The sequence below is a fragment of the Candoia aspera genome, chromosome 9, assembly GCF_035149785.1.
Source record: "Candoia aspera isolate rCanAsp1 chromosome 9, rCanAsp1.hap2, whole genome shotgun sequence".
Lineage (NCBI taxonomy): Eukaryota > Metazoa > Chordata > Lepidosauria > Squamata > Boidae > Candoia > Candoia aspera.
This window is the reverse complement of record NC_086161.1, coordinates 19439174-19456723: the sequence shown is the minus strand read 5'-3', so window position 1 is coordinate 19456723 and position 17550 is coordinate 19439174. Positions and strand designations below refer to the sequence as shown.

The 17550-nt window shown below is 47.4% G+C and overlaps 1 protein-coding gene across 2 annotated transcripts in view; it reads right to left on the bottom strand.

Moving 5' to 3' along the window:
• The window catches only part of BMP1 (bone morphogenetic protein 1), a 148005-nt gene that overhangs the window by 47800 nt on the left and 82655 nt on the right, over nt 1-17550 (bottom strand). For both annotated transcript variants that reach the window (XM_063311215.1, XM_063311214.1), the window contains exons 3-6: nt 15464-15625; nt 14267-14384; nt 4792-4970; nt 4120-4225 (exon numbers count right to left, since the gene is read on the bottom strand). In XM_063311215.1, the coding sequence (XP_063167285.1) occupies nt 4120-4225; nt 4792-4970; nt 14267-14384; nt 15464-15625 (565 nt within the window). The remainder of the gene's footprint in view (nt 1-4119; nt 4226-4791; nt 4971-14266; nt 14385-15463; nt 15626-17550) is intronic.

Below are 17550 nucleotides of genomic sequence, written 5' to 3'. Positions count from 1 at the left end.
ACCAGCAGGAAATGCCAGATATGTTTATGATCCTTTCTTTCCGCTGGGATTCTAGTTATAATCTATCTGCTCATTCATCAAATTTCGTTCTGTGGGATTAGGCCATTTGGCCAAAAGCTGTGAACTTAATTTGGTTCCGAGTGGGATATAGTTGATGAGGGTCAGGGGAGGGATGATCCTTTCCATTCTGTCCTTTGCCTGTCAGCCCTTCCAGGTAAACCAGACAGGAAACACGACCAGATGAGCTAATTCTCCCTTACTGTAAGGCTATATTAACAGAATCTTGCAAGTCTGAAAGTACACATCTTCCACCCTATTTATTGCCTGAATGTTCAGGGCTGGTCTTTCCTAAGTTTCTTCTTTAGTTTCTTCATCACTCTCCCTCAGACTCCCTTTCCTTTCATCTGATCATTCCGTAGGCAGCATCTCTTCCCTCTGTCCTCCAAGGCCACCCTCACATTCCATCACAGCCTCTAATGTTATCAGCAGAAAAACAGGGAGAGGAATGAGGGAGAACATGGAACTTCTTAAAGCGTTGATAGAAAGCCATATTGGTGTTGGTACTTGCAATGCAGAAAGAGATGGTGAGCTTTTACTCTGCTTTCAGGCAGGAGAAGTCATGGAAGATGACTCTTCAGTTTATTATGAATAGGGTAATGGAGGCAGACAAGGGTGTTTTCCCCTAGTTTGGTAGACACTGATTTAAGTTCAGGGTCATCTCTTGGGGTCAATGCAGCAGAAAATATACAGCAGTGTGTGTAGTTTCTGCCTTCACATTTTAGCTCAAAATATGTGGGTTGAGAGGGGTTGGTTGGACTAAAGCAGTGTTTCTTAAACTTTTTTCTCCCAGGATCCCTTTCCACTTTTAAAAATTATGGAGGACCTCAAAAGAGCTTTTGTTTCTATGGGTTATATTTATCAGTATTAAAAATTAAAATTGATGCATTTGCTGCAGCCACTGCTTCTCACTATTGTTTGATGGGATTTTAATACTGTATTATTTTTCAACATAGGTTGCAAAATAATTTTGATTTCACAGACCCCTGAGAGGGTCAGGGGGACCCCCAGAGATCCTAGGACCACACTTTAAGAAACACTGGACTATAGTCACCCCAGTGAAGTTTATGGCTAAGTAGGAATGGAGCTGGGTCTTCCCTAATCCTTGTCCATCATGTTTACATCATGGAATGATCAAAATATCTTCTCAATCTTCCCAAGTGTAGATGAAGACTTTTCAGTAATGCACAAAAATCTCAGTTTTTATTACAACAGACAGTGGGATAAGGGGCCAGATATGGGGAGCAGGGGCGCTCAGACTGTACCAAGAGGAACAAAACTCCCACAGGGTCTTTACTTGCAGAAGCTAGTTTCAATTTTTGTTTCAGAACTGGATTTAAGCTGAATTGGGAAAATAAGAATCCAAAGTCATGCCACTCATCGGGTCCAATTCTACAAGTTCACACCACTGAAATCTGCTCAGTCTCAAGCAGCTGGCTTCTTGCTTTTGGCACGGGGTTGTTCTGAGGGAGAAACTACCTCTTTCACAAGGAAGCTTCCTACACTTTTGTGTCTGCTGAACAAGGACAGAAGCCACCAGCAAAACAGAACCATGTCGTTGAAGCCTGGTGTTTCCTCACTGCACAGCCCTCCTGTGCTTTCCAGGGGCAGACAATCACCCTTTCTCCTGGTTCCAGAAGCAAGCAGGGAGCCACTTGGTCATGGCCAAACCCTAAAGCTAAAACCTGCTGGGACTATTTCAAGGGGGTGTGTGGCCATCAGAAGTGTAACAATTTACTTCCTGAAGCAAAGTTGATCCCTTGCCTCTGTTCTGTGAGGACTGGAAATTACAGTTCTGGAAAAGACTGACGTTGACATAATATTGTAGCTTTATGGCAACTGGAAGACCTTGGAACCATCACACAACACATTTTTCTGTCCAAAAAAGTACATTCAGTTGCCATCACCAAATGACAGCCCACATCTCTAAACAGGATACAAAGCAAACTTCCTTGGGTCCTCTTTGTTGCCCCTGACAGCAGTTCCCTTACCCCCACCCTTCTCTTGTCCCCCAATTTCTCCTCATGCCTTCTGGCACCAATTCATTCCCTGCCACGTGAGTGAGGCAGCTGTTTCTTTCACTCCCAAGCCCCCAGCCCTTGCTCAGGCAAATGCAGAAGTCCACCCAACCATTCTTTCTGTGCCTGATTGGGCCAGGACTTCCAAAGGCCCACTATGGTGCCATTCAAAAGCCAGGCTAGGATAGAAGAGAACCTCAGGGTACCATGTGTGCTTGGCAGCTTGAGCATGGAAAAAGACAAAGCAGAAAAAAACCCCAATACGTCTCCCAGCGTTTATAGATAGCAGTGTGTGTCTGTGTGTGGGGAATAATTTCACCATAGACATTAGACTACAGAAGGTATCTCTGCCATGTCATCTCTTCTCCTTTTTCCAGTTCTTATAACTCACCTGCTAACTTGTCATGGAGGCTCACAATTTTATGTACTAGATGCAGAGAGAAGGCAGAAGATGATCTTGGCTCTGTCATAACCTTGCTCAGAATGTAACATTTTATGTGCCATGCTAATACGACACATCTTCCAGTTGCCACAAAGCTATGGCATTATGTCAACATCAGTCTTTTCCAGAACTGTAATTTCCAATCCTCACAGAAGAGAGGAAAGGGATCAACTTTGCTTCAGGAAGTGAATTGTTATACTTCTGATGGCCACATTAAATGGAAGTAGCCAAAAGAAGCATACAATCCTAACTGCAGGAGGTGAGGATACTTTTTCAAGTAGTTAACTAATTTTTTTAAAAAAAGAAGGTAGATGCTATGTAATAGTCTATCATCAAAACAGAAAGCCATTCTCAGCATTCTTTGATATCCCAACCGTATCCAGACTGAGGCCTACTCTGAACAAGGGGGTCAGACTTGTATCTTGACCGTACCATTACAGACAAAAGACATTTATTTATGTAATTTGTACAGCTGCCCCCTCATACAAGACTCTGGGCAGCTTACAAAGGTTAAAACTGGTAATAGAAACAGTTTAAACAATGACAAAGACAGCCATAAAGTTAAGTCAGTTCATAACAAACCATAATCTCAGTTGGAGGTTTGTGTAACATCCTGGCACAGAGGCTGCAGAAACAGCCAGGTTCTTTTGAAGAATAGCAGAATTCAAGGCTGTACAGATCGTGGAAGGAATGCTGTTCCAGAGGGCAGTGACAGAAGGTAACCTCCTGGGTCTCTCTAGATGGTACCTGAAGCAGGCCAACCCTATTGGATCTTACTGGATGGGTAGACACAATTGGAGGTAGGTGGTCCGGCAAATAACCAAGTCCCATGCCATGTCAGGCTTTATAGTGACAACCAGCACCTTGAAATGCGCCCAGAAGTAAAATGGTAACCAATGTACTCATGTAGCAAGGGTGTTACATGGGTGTATCAAAGTGTGCCCATCACTGTTTGTGTTGCTGCTGTAGCTCCCCTGTGGCCTTCAAAGGCAGTCCCACATAGAAAGCATTTTAGTATTCCATGCAGTTCCATGACTAAGGCATAATTTATGTGCTAATTTACTTGATATTGACCACAAACATCAGTGATGGGAAAGGCAAGTCACACAGCACGAACTGGCTATTTTCTGCACCTGGGGAAGGCGCAGCCATCTGAGTAGACAGGACCATACTACACTGACCCGACATTTTTATCTGTTCACAATATGCAGTATAAATGACCGCAAGACATAAATTCTCACCTATTCAAAGGTATTGACCAGAAAAGGCAAATTTCCAAGATATCTTCCCAGATCTATGAATAGCTGCTCGCGAGGATACTTAGGGAACAGATGGGAACATGGAAAACCAGGGCTGTGCTTGGTTCAGATATAGATTACTTGCAAGGGATGATCTAATCTGACTTGGGATGGTCAGTTGTCCTTGGACTTTCATGTCCCCCTAATTATTTTGGGTTCATTTAGTGGGGAATGAGATAGGTTTAAATAAAACTTGAAAACATTTTACGCAAGGTGTGGCATTCAGCTGAAGAAAAAAAGCTACGTGGGTAAATATGCATGGGCTAAGCAAACACGTAAAGCAAGATAAAATTGGGAGTCTCACTTGGAAAAGGTGTTCCTGGCATAGTGCATTATGCTGTCAAAATCGTATTTTTCGCCTAAGTAGTCCACCTCTTCACGTTCCATCTTCAGGAAGTTGTACTCCTGCCCTGCAGAAGGAGCAAGAGGTAGAAGCATGAAAAATGCAAGCTATCTTAGCAGGTATAGAGCAAATACTGTTCCCCAAGTGTTAGCACATCCAGTGTTTTCCCTTGTTCATCCTGCTTGCTAAGGGCAGCCTCTGATTTCTCCCCTCTGATCCCATGAAAACAGAGAGTGCATAAAGAAAAGTTGAGTCAGCTCTCGGTTCTTGTTGGTCAGTGTAACTAAACAAGCAAATTCAGCTCATACTTGGCCACTGTTAGGGTTCTTTCCAACTATGAAAGACTGCCTGAATTCTTCCAATAGATTGGGAAGAATGCAAGTCATCTTGGCAGGAGAATATGCAAGCCCTGGACACATTGATATGCATTTGGGGGGAAAAGCAGGGGAGTGGGAATAAATTAGCAAGAAGAAAGGGAAGTAAAGAGGTGTAGATGGAAATGGATGAAAATATGAGTGGATGTTGCAAAGGCAGGGGACAGGGAGCAGAACTCCCATGTTCTACAAGATAGGCAGCTCCTGTCTGGTCTTCATGCTTCATTCAAGGTGCAAACAAGAACAGAAGAGCTTCTACCTGGTTGGATATTTTCACGAATAATGGACACATGGGCATCCCGGTCTGGGCGAGTGTGCTCGTGCCAAAACCCAATGACGTGGCCAAGCTCATGTACCACAATGCCAAATTTGTCACAGTTTTTCCCAACAGATATGGCCTGGGGTCCTCCTCCTCTGCGCCCCACATAGGAACAGCACCTGTATGGGACACAAGCGACCATCAGATTGAATGCATTACTTGCAGGAAGACCTTGGAAGTCTCAGAAGAAAACAAGGAACAAACATCTTTTTTCTTTCTACCATAGAAAGTAAAAATCTTAGCAGAGGATAAAATGAAACTCTCTCCCATTTTCCCTTCCCCAGGAGAAGTGAGCCAAACCAGGAGGCTGTGAGTTCTAGTCCCGCCTTAGGCATGAAAGGTGGCTGGGTGACCTTGAGCTGCTCCCTCTTTCTCAGCCCAACTCACCTCACAAGGTGGTTGTTGTGGGGAAAATAGGAGGAGGAAGGTATGTTTGCTGCCTTGAGTTATTTATAAAAATAATAAAGGCGGGATAGAAAATAATAAATAAATAAATAAAAATGTCCATAGATAAGAAGCCAGGAACGCTGATGCAGAATTAAACTTCTAGACCTGCTCTAAAGATGTCGATTTTTAAAAAAGCTGACAAAGAACCATTACAACCAACCTCAATAGAGATACTAATACATCTCTTCAAAGACTCTGCTAAAAAGCTGCCATCCCAACTACACAGTTGAGAAACAAACTGATTTCTCAGGATTAGCAGTGAGAGAATGATCTTCTGATTGACAATTTACACCCATTATTTATGGTAAATAGCTCATAGATTAAAACAGGGTTTCTCAACCAGGGTTCTGTGACACCCTCAGGTTCCATGAGAGGTCACTAGGGGTTCCCTGGGAGATCACAATTTATTTAAAAAGTTCTTTCAAATCCAGGCAACTTCACATTAAAGAGGTAAGTTTCATTCTTTAGTTTGTTTAAGAACACTGTTAATGCATATATATAGGCTTACACATGAAGCGAATATAATAATGTTGTAACTTCTGGCCTATATTTGAGCCTGAATGTGCAGGGGTTCCCCGAGGCCTAAAAAATATTTCAAGGATTCCTCTAGGATCAAAAGGTTGAGAAAGACTGGATTAAAACAACAAATGAACAGGACAACATGCTGCAATCTACAGGACTTTTATGGATGGGCAGCTAGCAACTCTTTAAATGGTTAAGAAATTATCAAGGTAGGTAGATTCCCAAGTCTTTTTTCTTTGAAGAAATGTTTCTAATATCCACATTCAGATTTTTAGAAGTTTTTTTTTCAAGCAGAAGATTTAAGGATCCCCTAAATAAGAGATTAGATATATCTGCCACTTTAAAATTATTTTTAGGAGTGAGAAAACAAAATCCAGCATCTGCTACCATCTGCTGATTTCTTCTACAGAGGAAATCTGATTGGAACTGCACATCTGGATTAGAGAATAGCTCCCAATAAATAAAACTGGGTCACATTAGCCTACATCAGGCTTGTGCGACATGGCCATCTTTGGCCCTTGAAAGGTGTTCCATCAAAGAGTAGCTTCCCAAAAGTAAGGGAACAAGAACAAAAAATAAGGTTTTAAAAATTATTAATTAAACACCATTGACAATAATGATTTTTTACCTATTTAGCAATTCCCCTTCTATTAAAAATTACAATTTGTAGCATCCAAAAAGGGCACAGATTATGTACCTCTGGCTTAAAACATCAGTAAATGTACATGCTATTTAAATTGAACGAGCTGCTTATCAGTATGTCACATAATTGATCACACCAAATGATCCACTGGTATTCTTTCTTTCTTTTTAAGAAATCAGTTTAGAAGCTTCCAGACTCCTAACAACTCTGGGTTTATACATAAAAAAAGGAAGAACAATACCACAACAGTGAGGAAGTCAGGAGTGCTCCGAAGAAAGACATATGGACAAAGCCCCATCCTACAGGGGCTCAACCATTGCCCTGCCCCAAAGCCTGGAGAACAGCTAGCGCTTCAGTAACATCCTGAACATTATCAAGGTGTGACCATGCGATCTCTGGGGGGCTATTGTAAGCCAAGGGGGAAAAAATTATGCAACACTGCAACCCCTTAAAATGTAAATGAATTTGTGCAGCCTCTTCCATTGATAAAACAAATGGTTTTGTTTGGTTAGGGCTGGGCAAGAAATAAAAAATATAATTGACTTTGAATAATCACACTTTTATATATCCCATAAAACAGTTACTGTGAAACCCTACCACTGTCATTAAAAACCAGAATGCACAAAGTACACAATAACTTTATCAAAGCAAATTACAAAATATTACTGATTTTTTATAGGATAGGGATTCTAACAGATAAGGTTTGTAAATGATTTTGTTTGGTTAGGGCTGGGCAAGAAATAAAAAAATATAATTGACTTTGAATAATATATCTGTGTGTGTGTGTGTGTGTGAGTATAAAAAAGTGTACTCCAAAGTAAAAGTAATTTAAAGAATGTTATTGATGGCTCCTAGAGGCTTTGAACCTCTGCTAGGAGAAGGAAGCAAGTAGTTAACTGATTTGTAAACTTAGTGCTACCAAAAATCTAAGCTCAACTCTCATGCATGAGGCAACTTTTTTTTTAAAAATTGAAAATCCCCTCTAAATTCTTGTTGTGAGCCAGTTGTGCCTGCTCCTGGATCAGGAGGCTCTGCCCTGGTCACTTCCCAGGTTGACTACTATAATGTGCTCTACATGGGGCTGCCCTTGAAGAGTATCCAGAAGCTTCAGCTGGTATAGAATGCGGCAGTTTTGGCAGTTATGTGTCCACACATTATACCTCTGCTTCACAAGCAGCATTGGTTTGCTTCCAGGTCCAACTCAAGCCTTGGTTTTGAACTTTAAAGCTCTTCATGGCATGGGGACAGGTTGAGGGACTGCCTCTTCCCAATTACTTCTGCTCATCCCATCAGATCCGGCAGAAGAGGTATGTCGCGGGTCCTGTCTGTTAAGGAGTTACATCTGGCAGGACCCATGAGATGAACCTTTTCTGCCATGGCACCCACCCTATGGCACATCATCCCTGAGCTGAGGTCAGCCCCATGCTGACCTCCGGAAGACCCTTAAAAATTTGGTTGTGTCAACAGGCCTGGAGGTCACAAGGGAACAGAAATTTCATGAGATGGCTCTATTGTTCACAATCCAACACTCTCTCTTAGCCTTTTCATGAAAATATTAATTTTTGTACTTTTTGAATGTTTAAAATTTGTTTTTTAACGGTCTGCTTGTATGCCACCCAGAGATGGGTGGCCGTATAAATATGATAGACAGACAGACAGACAGTTTGAACTTCACTGTTATAATTAAATGTTATGCACCATTTATCATAGTCCCAGCTTCTTCTAGTGTTTGGAAAAAAGCATCTTTTCCTGGCTGAGTAAGAAAAAAAAATCTGGCAAAGCACTACTGTTGTACCTACTACTGGTAGAAGACAGTGAGGAAGAATTCTGAGTATCTGTCAGGTTCTGCCTGCGATCCAGTAAAGACACAGATGCTAGAGTAGACTTTAGGTTCTGGCTTTATTGAGGAATAGAGTGCATTCCCTTTAAAAAGCTGAGAGTGAGGGGAGCGTGCCGGAACAGGATTTAAATAGCCCGCGCCGGTCAGCGCTCCACCCCACCTTATTCCAGGTGCGTCCCACGAGTCCCACCGGTTCCGTCCCTGTCAGGTGAGAGGTCGTTAAGCCCCCCTGCGCCCCGGGCGTCACCTCGATCACCTTCCTGAACGGTAATGATTCATTGCCGGGCGATCAGGCTCTTAATCCTTTGACAGCTCTGGCGCGCCTCTCTTGTTTAGTCAATTGCTTGTTGGCAACTTTGTATCGCTGTCTTCCGCGCCGCCGGTCTCGGTTGTTACTTAGTTTCCTGCACCTGTTGCTTTCCTTTGTGTTTCATAGTTGCCTTTGCCTTAATCTGCCAGGGACCCATTTCCCTGTATTGTCATGCAAGCCGTTGCGATGTCACAAGCATCGCAACAGTGATCATGACATACTGCCCCGCTTTAGGAGATGGCCGAGGGTTTGGAGGGATAGGCGGTATGGAAGTTGCGGATCAGGTCGGGAGCCTGGATGTCGTGGGCAGCGACCCACTCCGGGTGTGGAAAGTGTTTCCATTTTACCAGGTATTGGAGGGAGCCCCGCAGCTTGCGGGAGTCAAGTACCTCCTTGACCTCGAAGTGTTGCTGTCCGTCTATCATCACTGGCGGGGGGGGGGGGGGCGTGCGTGGGTGCCACCGGGAGGGGCCACTTGCCGGCTTAAGTAAGCCGCAGTGGAACACCGGGTGCAGCCGCTTTAAATTATGGGGCAGGTCCAAGCGCACCGTGACTGGGTTCACGATTTGTGTCACCTGGAATGGCCCAATAAATTTGGGGGCCAGATGGTTGTGGTGATTTGATGAATCTGGTGGATAGGTAGACCAGGTCCCCTACCCGAAGCGTTGGTTGTTGACGCCGGTGTTTGTCCGCTTGCAGTTTGTATGCGGTTTGCGCCTCTTCAAGCATGTCCTTGATGACCGGCCAGGACTCTGCGAGTTTCACACCCCAATCACAGGCTGCCACTGCTGGGGATGGGGGCTGGGGTAGCTCAGGGATGGGGACGAACTCCCGACCCGACACCACCCCAAAGGGGGTTTGTCCCATGCTTTGATGTATCGCGTTGTTGTATGCGACCTCTGCAAACGGGAGTAGGTCCACCCAGTCACCTTGGTGGTAATTTATATAGGAGCGGAGAAATTGCTCCAGTGTGGCATTAAGGATCTCTGTAGATTCGTCCGTCTGGGGATGCCAGGAGGTTGACAGGGCTTGTCGGGTGCCTATCATTTTTAAAAAAGCCCGCCAAAACCTCAAGGTAAATTGTGTGCCCCTATCGGTCACCAAGTGGGAGGGGCACCCGTGGAGGCGGTACACGTGTACCAGGAAAAGTTTTGCCAGCTGTTGTGCTGACGGGATCGAGGCGCAGGGGATGATTGCTGTGGTCTGTCCAGACCTCAAACGGGCAAGTCGCCCCTTCCAAAAGGTGACGCCAAGCCTCCAGTGCTGCTTTAACTGCAAAGGCTTCCTTTTCCCACACGTGCCAGCGCCTCTCTGTCTCTGAAAATTTCCTAGAGAGATAGGCGCATGGCTTCAGGATTCCAGTGGAATCCTTTTGCAGTACGATGGCCCCAATTGAGAAGTCAGAGGCGTCCGCCTGCACCACAAAAGGCCGTTCAGGGTCCAGGTGGGACAGGATTGGCTCCGCTGTGAACAGCGCTTTTAGCCTGTCAAAAGCGGTTTGACAGTTGGGAGTCCAATTAAGCACGGCCCCTGGGTTTTTGACCTTGCGCGTCTCCCCGACGCCTTTGGTCTTTAGTAAATTGATTAAGGGCAGGGCAATTTCCGCGAACCTCCTCGCGAAGGACCTATAGAAGTTCGCGAACCCAAGGAAGCTTTGAAGCTGGCGCCCGGTGCATGGGCGTTCCCAGCTCAAAACTGCCTGAACCTTTGCGGGGTCCATCTCTATGCCCTTGTCAGAGATTCTGTACCCTAAGTAGTCCAAGTGCGACTTGTGGAATTCGCACTTGGACAGCTTAGCGTAGAGTTTGGCTTTCCGGAGCTTAGTGAGAACTTGTCTCACTAATCTCTCGTGTTCCCTCTGAGTCCTTGTGTAGATTAGGACATCGTCTAGGTAAACTAGTACACCCTTGAACAGATGTTCGTGCAGCACCTCGTTGATGAGTTGCATGAAGACCCCTGGGGCCCCCGCAAGACCGAAAGGCAGTACCTTGTACTGGAAGGAGCCCAAGGGACAGTTGAACGCCATTTTCCACTCATCCCCCTCCCTGATGCGAATTCTGTAGTACGCCTTGCGGAGGTCGAGTTTGGAAAACACCCTTCCCTTTGACAAGTGTGCCAGCATGTCTTTTATGAGGGGAAGTGGGTATTTGTTGGATAGGGAGGCGGAATTTAATCCGCGGTAATCTATGCATAGTCTCAGGGTGCCGTCCTTCTTTCCTCGGAATAGGATGGGCGCTCCAACCAGCGAGTTTGCCAGTTCAATGAAGCCCCTGGAGAGGTTTTTGTCCAAAAATTCTTGCATCGCCGCCAATTCCCTCTGGGTCATGGGGTAGATTTTGGGCTTGGGTAATGGGATGTCCGGGAGCAGTTCGATTGCACAGTTCGTCTTGCGATGGGGGGGTAATTGGTCTGCCTCCTCCTCCCCGAAGACGTCCGCGAAGTCCGAGTATTGCTCCGGCAGTCCTTCTGGGGTGGGGGCGTGGGTTTGATCGACGATCTCTGCCCTCCCCACAGTCAGGGTGGAGGATTTCTCCTCTGTTGGTGCTTGGTAGAACCCGTCCTCGAACGTTATGGAGCGGGTCCTCCAATTTATGCAGGGGTTGTGGTGTGCTAGCCAGGGGACCCCCAGCACCACTATGGGCTTCCCCACCAGGGTTACCACAAAGTCTATGGACTCCCTGTGGGTGCCCATTTTCAGGGTGACCTTTCTTGTACCCTGGGTGGCCGGTCCCCCCTGCCCCCGCTGTAGAGCAATCAAGTTGTTGGAACACCAGCGGTTTAGGGAGGGGGGAGCAGGGCAGTTTTAGTGCGGTGACAATGTCTGGGTGGATTAGGTTTCTGGAGCACCCAGAGTCCACCAGGGCTTTGACCGCGATGGCTCTAGAGCCGTAAGTCAGTTCGATTTTCCCTGCCAGGATGGAGCAATCTTCACTCACCCTGGGGTTGTCGCTCCCCTCCTTTACCACCTGCCCAGCGGCGCTGCTTAGGGCAGGTGGGAGACGTTTCCCGCCAGCTGCTCCTGGGCGTCAACCACGTCCCCTGCGAGGTAGGCGTCCGCTTCCTTGTCCGGGGTCACTAGCGCTCCTGTCAGCCATCTGGGAGGGTTGGGCGGCTTGTGCGGTGCCTTCGGTGTTGGTCTGGGTGGGCGATCCGTCGTCCTGTCCTTGAAGCATTCCGCTGCCCGGAGGCCCGTCTTCTCACACCTGGCACATTCCCCGCGGGCAAACCGCCACTGTCGCTCTGCGTCCCAGGTCAGGCCCAACTGTGGGACTGGTCCTCTCCCGCTGGGAGGGGTTCTGTCGTTCGTGGTTGCTAGCATGAAGGTGCGCTGGGCATGCTCAGCCTTTCCGGCCAGACAAATCCACCCATGTAGGGAGTCTGGGTCGTCCCTATAGAGTGCCCATTGTAGCACCTCACGGTTGAGGCCATCCTTGAACATGTCGATCGAGTTGGCCTCAGACCATTCTGGGATTTTACCCGCTAGGACCTTGAACTCGAGAGCATAGTCTGCCACCGCTTTTTTCCCTTGGCGAAGACCTTTAAGGGTACTCTTGGCCCTTTCCTTTGCCAGGGGGTCTTCAAAGTATTGTTTGAGCGCGGCTAGGAAGTTGTGAAAAGTGGCCAGGGCTGGGGCTCCGGACTCTGACATCTGGACGTACCAGTCCGCAGCCCTGCCTTTGAGTTTCGTGGCCACTGCCGAGATTTTGGACGCTTCCGTCTCGAAGCAATGTCCATACTGGGCCACGTAGTTCCTGGCGTTCGTCAGGAAGAATGACAGGTTCGTGGGGTCTCCGTCAAACTTCACGGGGAAGTCCTTGGTGAATCCCCCAACTTGCAAGACCCCCACCTGTGGGTGGTTAGGGATGACTCCCACCGGGCTGGGACCATGAAGCCCTGCAAAAGAGTCCCGTGCTTGGCCCCTTCCTCTCGTGGTTGTCGATGGGGTGGGTAGGGTGCCCTGATCCCCTCTTGCCCCCTGTGCAGCAGCAGTCTTTGTGAGTTCGCTCACCACCGATGCCATGGACTGGAGCATGTGTTCCAGGGCTCGTACCTTGGCTTCTAGGGTGCTGACCCTGTCCGGTATGACAGGGTCGTCCATCCTCGGTGCTGCCGGTTGCCGCCCGATCGGCAGTCCTGCGACTCCCCGCTCGGGCATTTGGGGGTAGTGGAGTCTCCAGGTGGTGTAGGATGTCCCCGTCTGGGGTCCTGCTCTGCCGTTCCATGTGAAGAGTTGTTGGCCCCCGACTTCGTCTTCCATCGGGGCTCTCCAGTCCGGGCTGGAGCTCCAGGTCTGGAACTGGGGTGCGGTGTGGGCATGGAGGGAGCCCGTGTCCCATCTTGGGTGCGCCGACTCTAGCAGCTGTCGGGTCATCTCCCCCTCTTGCGTTGCGTCCTTCGCACCTTCAGTGTGAAGCGCCGACTCCATGGCTGTCCCCGGTTCCGTCATCGCCGGTGTTTTCTTCCGCAGAAAAATTTTTCCCGGTGGAGACTGGCGAGGTTCATTTTTGAGACTCTCAGCTTTATGTCAGGCTCTGCCTGCGATCCAGTAAAGACACAGATGCTAGCGTAGGCTTAGGTTCTGGCTTTATTGAGGAATAGAGTGCATGCCCTTTAAAAAACTGAGAGTGAGGGGAGCGCGCCGGAACGGGATTTAAATAGCCCGCGCCGGTCAGCGCTCCACCCCACCTTATTCCAAGTGCGTCCCACGAGTCCCACCGGTTCCGTCCCTGTCAGGTGAGAGGTCGTTAAACCCCCCTGCGCCCCGGGCGTCGCCTCGATTGCCTTCCTGAATGGTAATGATTCATTGCCGGGCGATCAGGCTCTTAATCCTTTGACAGCTCAGGCGCGCCTCTCTTGTTGTTTAGTCAATTGCTTGTTGGCAACTTTGTATCGCTGTCTTCCGCGCCACCAGTCTCGGTTGTTACTTAGTTTCCTGCACCTGTTGCTTTCCTTTGTGTTTCATAGTTGCCTTTGCCTTAATCCGCCAGGGACCCATTTCCCTGTATTGTCATGCGAGCCGTTGCGATGTCACAAGCATCGCAACGGTGATCATCACAGTATCATAGGGGACTCTATGCTTGAAGGAGGGAGAAAGAAAGTGGACTGAAATCTGATGCTTGCTTGGAGTTTGCTTCTATTTCTAATAGAATACTTACAACTAAGTATACTATACTTAAGTATACTAAGTATACTAATACTTACAAGTAAGATGTTGTACTTACAACTAAGCACTTCCATATGGTGCCATGGAGAACTCAAAATGATCGTGTTTTTTAAAGCAAATATCGGCGTTAAGAGGGCAAGATTAACCAAGGAGAAGACCGTGGGACATTAATTTCAAGATACAAGTAGGTCAAGTTACCCATTCTGGGATTCCCCTCCTTGGTTTGAAATCATCCCAATCTCTGATTCAGTCTTTGGAAATGTTCTTCCAGAAATTCCGACGGCGTAAACATGCCTACACAACAGATGCTGGATGAGCAATCAACTGTCCTTGACCTTTGGTCTAATGAGTTAAGCAATTGGCAATACTCCATATTTCTTGGCAAGTCGTTGGGACTTGAGAGCGTCACGATTTCCTCTTCCCTACCAGAGGAGCACTTTAGGCAACCGAAGGTCTGTTACTGGACGACATATTCTGCCCATTGCTTACCCACATGGCCTGTTTGTAAACACAATGTAGCTATCCTCATTGCTTCGCTCCAAGAAAGTGACACAGGTAAACTTTTCCCAATGGCGCATGGCCTGCCGAAAGACAGCTCGCTGGATGCCTGAAAGAAACAGAAAGAGTCCAAAAGACGATTAGAGACAGAAAAAGGCTTCTATCCACTGTTTCGACCACGTGAGCAGTCTGCAGTGCTAAGGAACATTAAACAATTAGGTAGGTTTTTAGGAAGAAGAAATGGAGCTTTCTACTAAAGGGAATGAGACTCTGAATTACCCTTTAGCAGACAACCCACTCTCACTCGTAGCCTGGGGAGAAAGCCAGCTTTTCAGAAACTACTTAAGCTTGATCAGGGTGGGGGCCATATGGATCTCTAGGAAGATACTCTTTCCAGTGGGCAAGGTCTGTTTCCTGGGTCCTCTCAGGTGACATTGTATGACAGGTAGGACCCAGAGCATGCCAACTCAGCCCAATTGTACGGGACGGTCAGAAAGTATCAGAGATTGGCTGTTCCCGAGACAGCCCACCTAGATCTGCCTGTCTCAGGGATAGATAGTGCAATAGATACTGCACAGACTCACGAATAAGTGCCCCTCGAGCTTCAATTCCATCTAGAAAATTACAGGGGTACTCAAAAATTAAAGAGACTGCAGTGCAGATCCTGGCCAGAATAAGAGGAACTTAAGGAACATAAGATGATGTTCAGTTTGGGACAGCTGCATAAAGGGTCAGTGGCTTTCATTGCCTGCTTCCTCTTTTCAATAGCTCAGTTCAAGAGAGGATCAAATTGTGGTTCAAGGATTTCTAAATTGCCATGAGAAAGGAAACAAGAGAAAGGGAAACCAGGAAGGCCCAGCTGCAAACGCTGCATGCATAGATATATGAATATTAATTTTCAGGGAGTAACGACGCATCTGACAATTGCTACAGTCAAAAGGCAGCAGTAGAAAAACCCAGAAGAGTTACTAAGAGAAGATAACGATGCCTGCTGCCCAGTAACATTGTGCTGACAAAATTGGATTGCACAATTTAAAAGCCATCTCTGGAAACACGCCAAGAGTCTTAAAAGACCCAATCATACTCCCAAAATGTAGAGAAGCAATATAACAGAGTTGGGTCAAAATGGACAGGTTATCAACTCATCATGAACGAACATTTTAAACTCATCTTCAAATTCCAACTCACCACTGAAATTCCCACTGATCACATAAGGGATTACTCCATCTGGCCACACCCGGTCGGCACGGGAAGTGGCAGCCCGGCGACTCCGAGGCCGTCCCCAGCCCTCTTTCCATCGTCTCCTCTGCTGCCTTCCAGGTCTGATGGTGGTGCTGTTTGCATCTTTCCCTGTGAAGAGAGAACCATCTAAGTGTTTTGTGAGCACCGCTTCTTCCCCAGGGGCTTAACCAGTTGCATGAAGCAAGATCTACTGAAAGGAAGTTTGTGTTGATCTTGTCCAAGGTCATTTGATGACCAGCTTGTTTTGATGAGGTTTATAAAGCATGCCCTTCTTCCTAAGTCATGGCACTAGATCTCATAATTCTTCTACCATCTGCTGAGCCGAGCCACCCAAAAATTTCAAACAAAAAGCTTGCCCTCCGCTGCCAAATATTTGGCTCCTGATTTCAAATCAGTAGCTGAGGAACAGGCCTTCCTTTCTCCTGCAGCTCTTTATTTTCCCACCTTTCCTTTATCTTCCTAGACTCTTCATCTTCTTGTTCCTCACTTCTTTGGGGTGGGAAGGATTAAGTTAACATGATCTGGCTCTCCCCATAGATACGGGGCTGGTGAGGTGTGTGGCTCTGCTAAATTGCTTGCGTTCATTCCAAGCTGGATGCCAGCTTTGGTACAGGTCCAGGGGAGATGACTGCAGTACAGTCTTGCCTGGTTATCTGGGAACAGTTTGATCCTGTTGGGCCTGAGGAAGTGGACAGTGTCCTTATGACCATGAACTAGCCACCTGCTCCTTATATCCAAGCCCCTCCTGGCTAGTTAAGGCTGCCCGGGGGACATCATGTGGTTGGATCCTAGCAGTGGTTAGTTCTTCTTTGAGAGAGGGGGTTGTTCTACCCCTACCCCCCTCTTAAGGAAACATTGGTTTTCTCCCTCAAGAAGCCATTGCTGGATCCTACAAATTTTCATCCAGTATTGAACTCCATTTTTTAGAGAAGGCTGTGGAGAAGGTGGCTGCAGAGATGAAGTGGATTAGCTGGACCCCTTTCACTTTGGATTCAGCCCTGGACATGGGACGGAGACAGCATTAGTTGCACTTTTAGGTGATTTCTGGCAGGAGTGGGATAGGGGTAGTGCATCTGTCCTTGCTCTTCTTGACCTCTCGGCGGCCTTTGATACCATCAACTATGGTATCCTTCTGGATCGGCTCCATGGGCTGGGAGCGGGCAGCACAGTATTGCGCTGGTTCAGTTCCTTTCTGTGGAGTGAGAGGTCCCACCCCCAACCCTTACTATGTGGGGTTCTGCAGGGTTCAGTACTCTCTCCACTCCTATTTAATCACTGGGTGAGATCATCTCTCACCATGGGGTGAGGTATCATCAGTATGCTGATGATACTCAGTTATATATCTCTGCCGCTGAGGAACTAAGTGATGTGGTTGATGTCTTGTCCCAGTGCCTGGAGGCTGTACGGGTCTGGATGGAGAATAACAGGCTTCAGCTGAACCCTGACAAGACTGAGTGGCTCAGGGTTTTGGGGCCTTCTGGTTCTGGGACTTTATCATCTTTGGTATTGGATGGGGTGGCACTGCCCCAGACAGATGTGGTGTGCAACCTGGGGGTCCTTCTAGACTCATGACTCCTGCTTGAGGAGCAGATGGCAGTCGTGGCTAGGAGGTCCTTTGCACAGCTTTATGTTGTGCCCCTTCCTGGACCATGAGGCTTTACTCACAGTCATTCATGCCCTGGTCACTTCCAGGATGGATTACTGTAGCACACTCTACATGGGGCTGCTCTTGAAGAGCACCTGGAAGCTTCAGCTGGTGCAGAATGTGGCTGCATGGACAGTTATGTTTGCCACTAAGACAGCACATGCTACACCTCTGCTCTGCGAGCTGCATTGGTTGCCAGTTAGCTTCCAGGTGCAATTCAAGGTGCTGGTTTTGACCTTTAAAGCCTACATGGCATGGGACCAGGTTATTTGAGGGACTGCCTCTTCACGATTACATCTACCCATCTCACCAGGTCAGGCAGGAGGGATATGCTGCAGGTCTCATCTCCAAAGGAGTTCCATCTGGTGGGACTCAGGTGCCGTGCCTT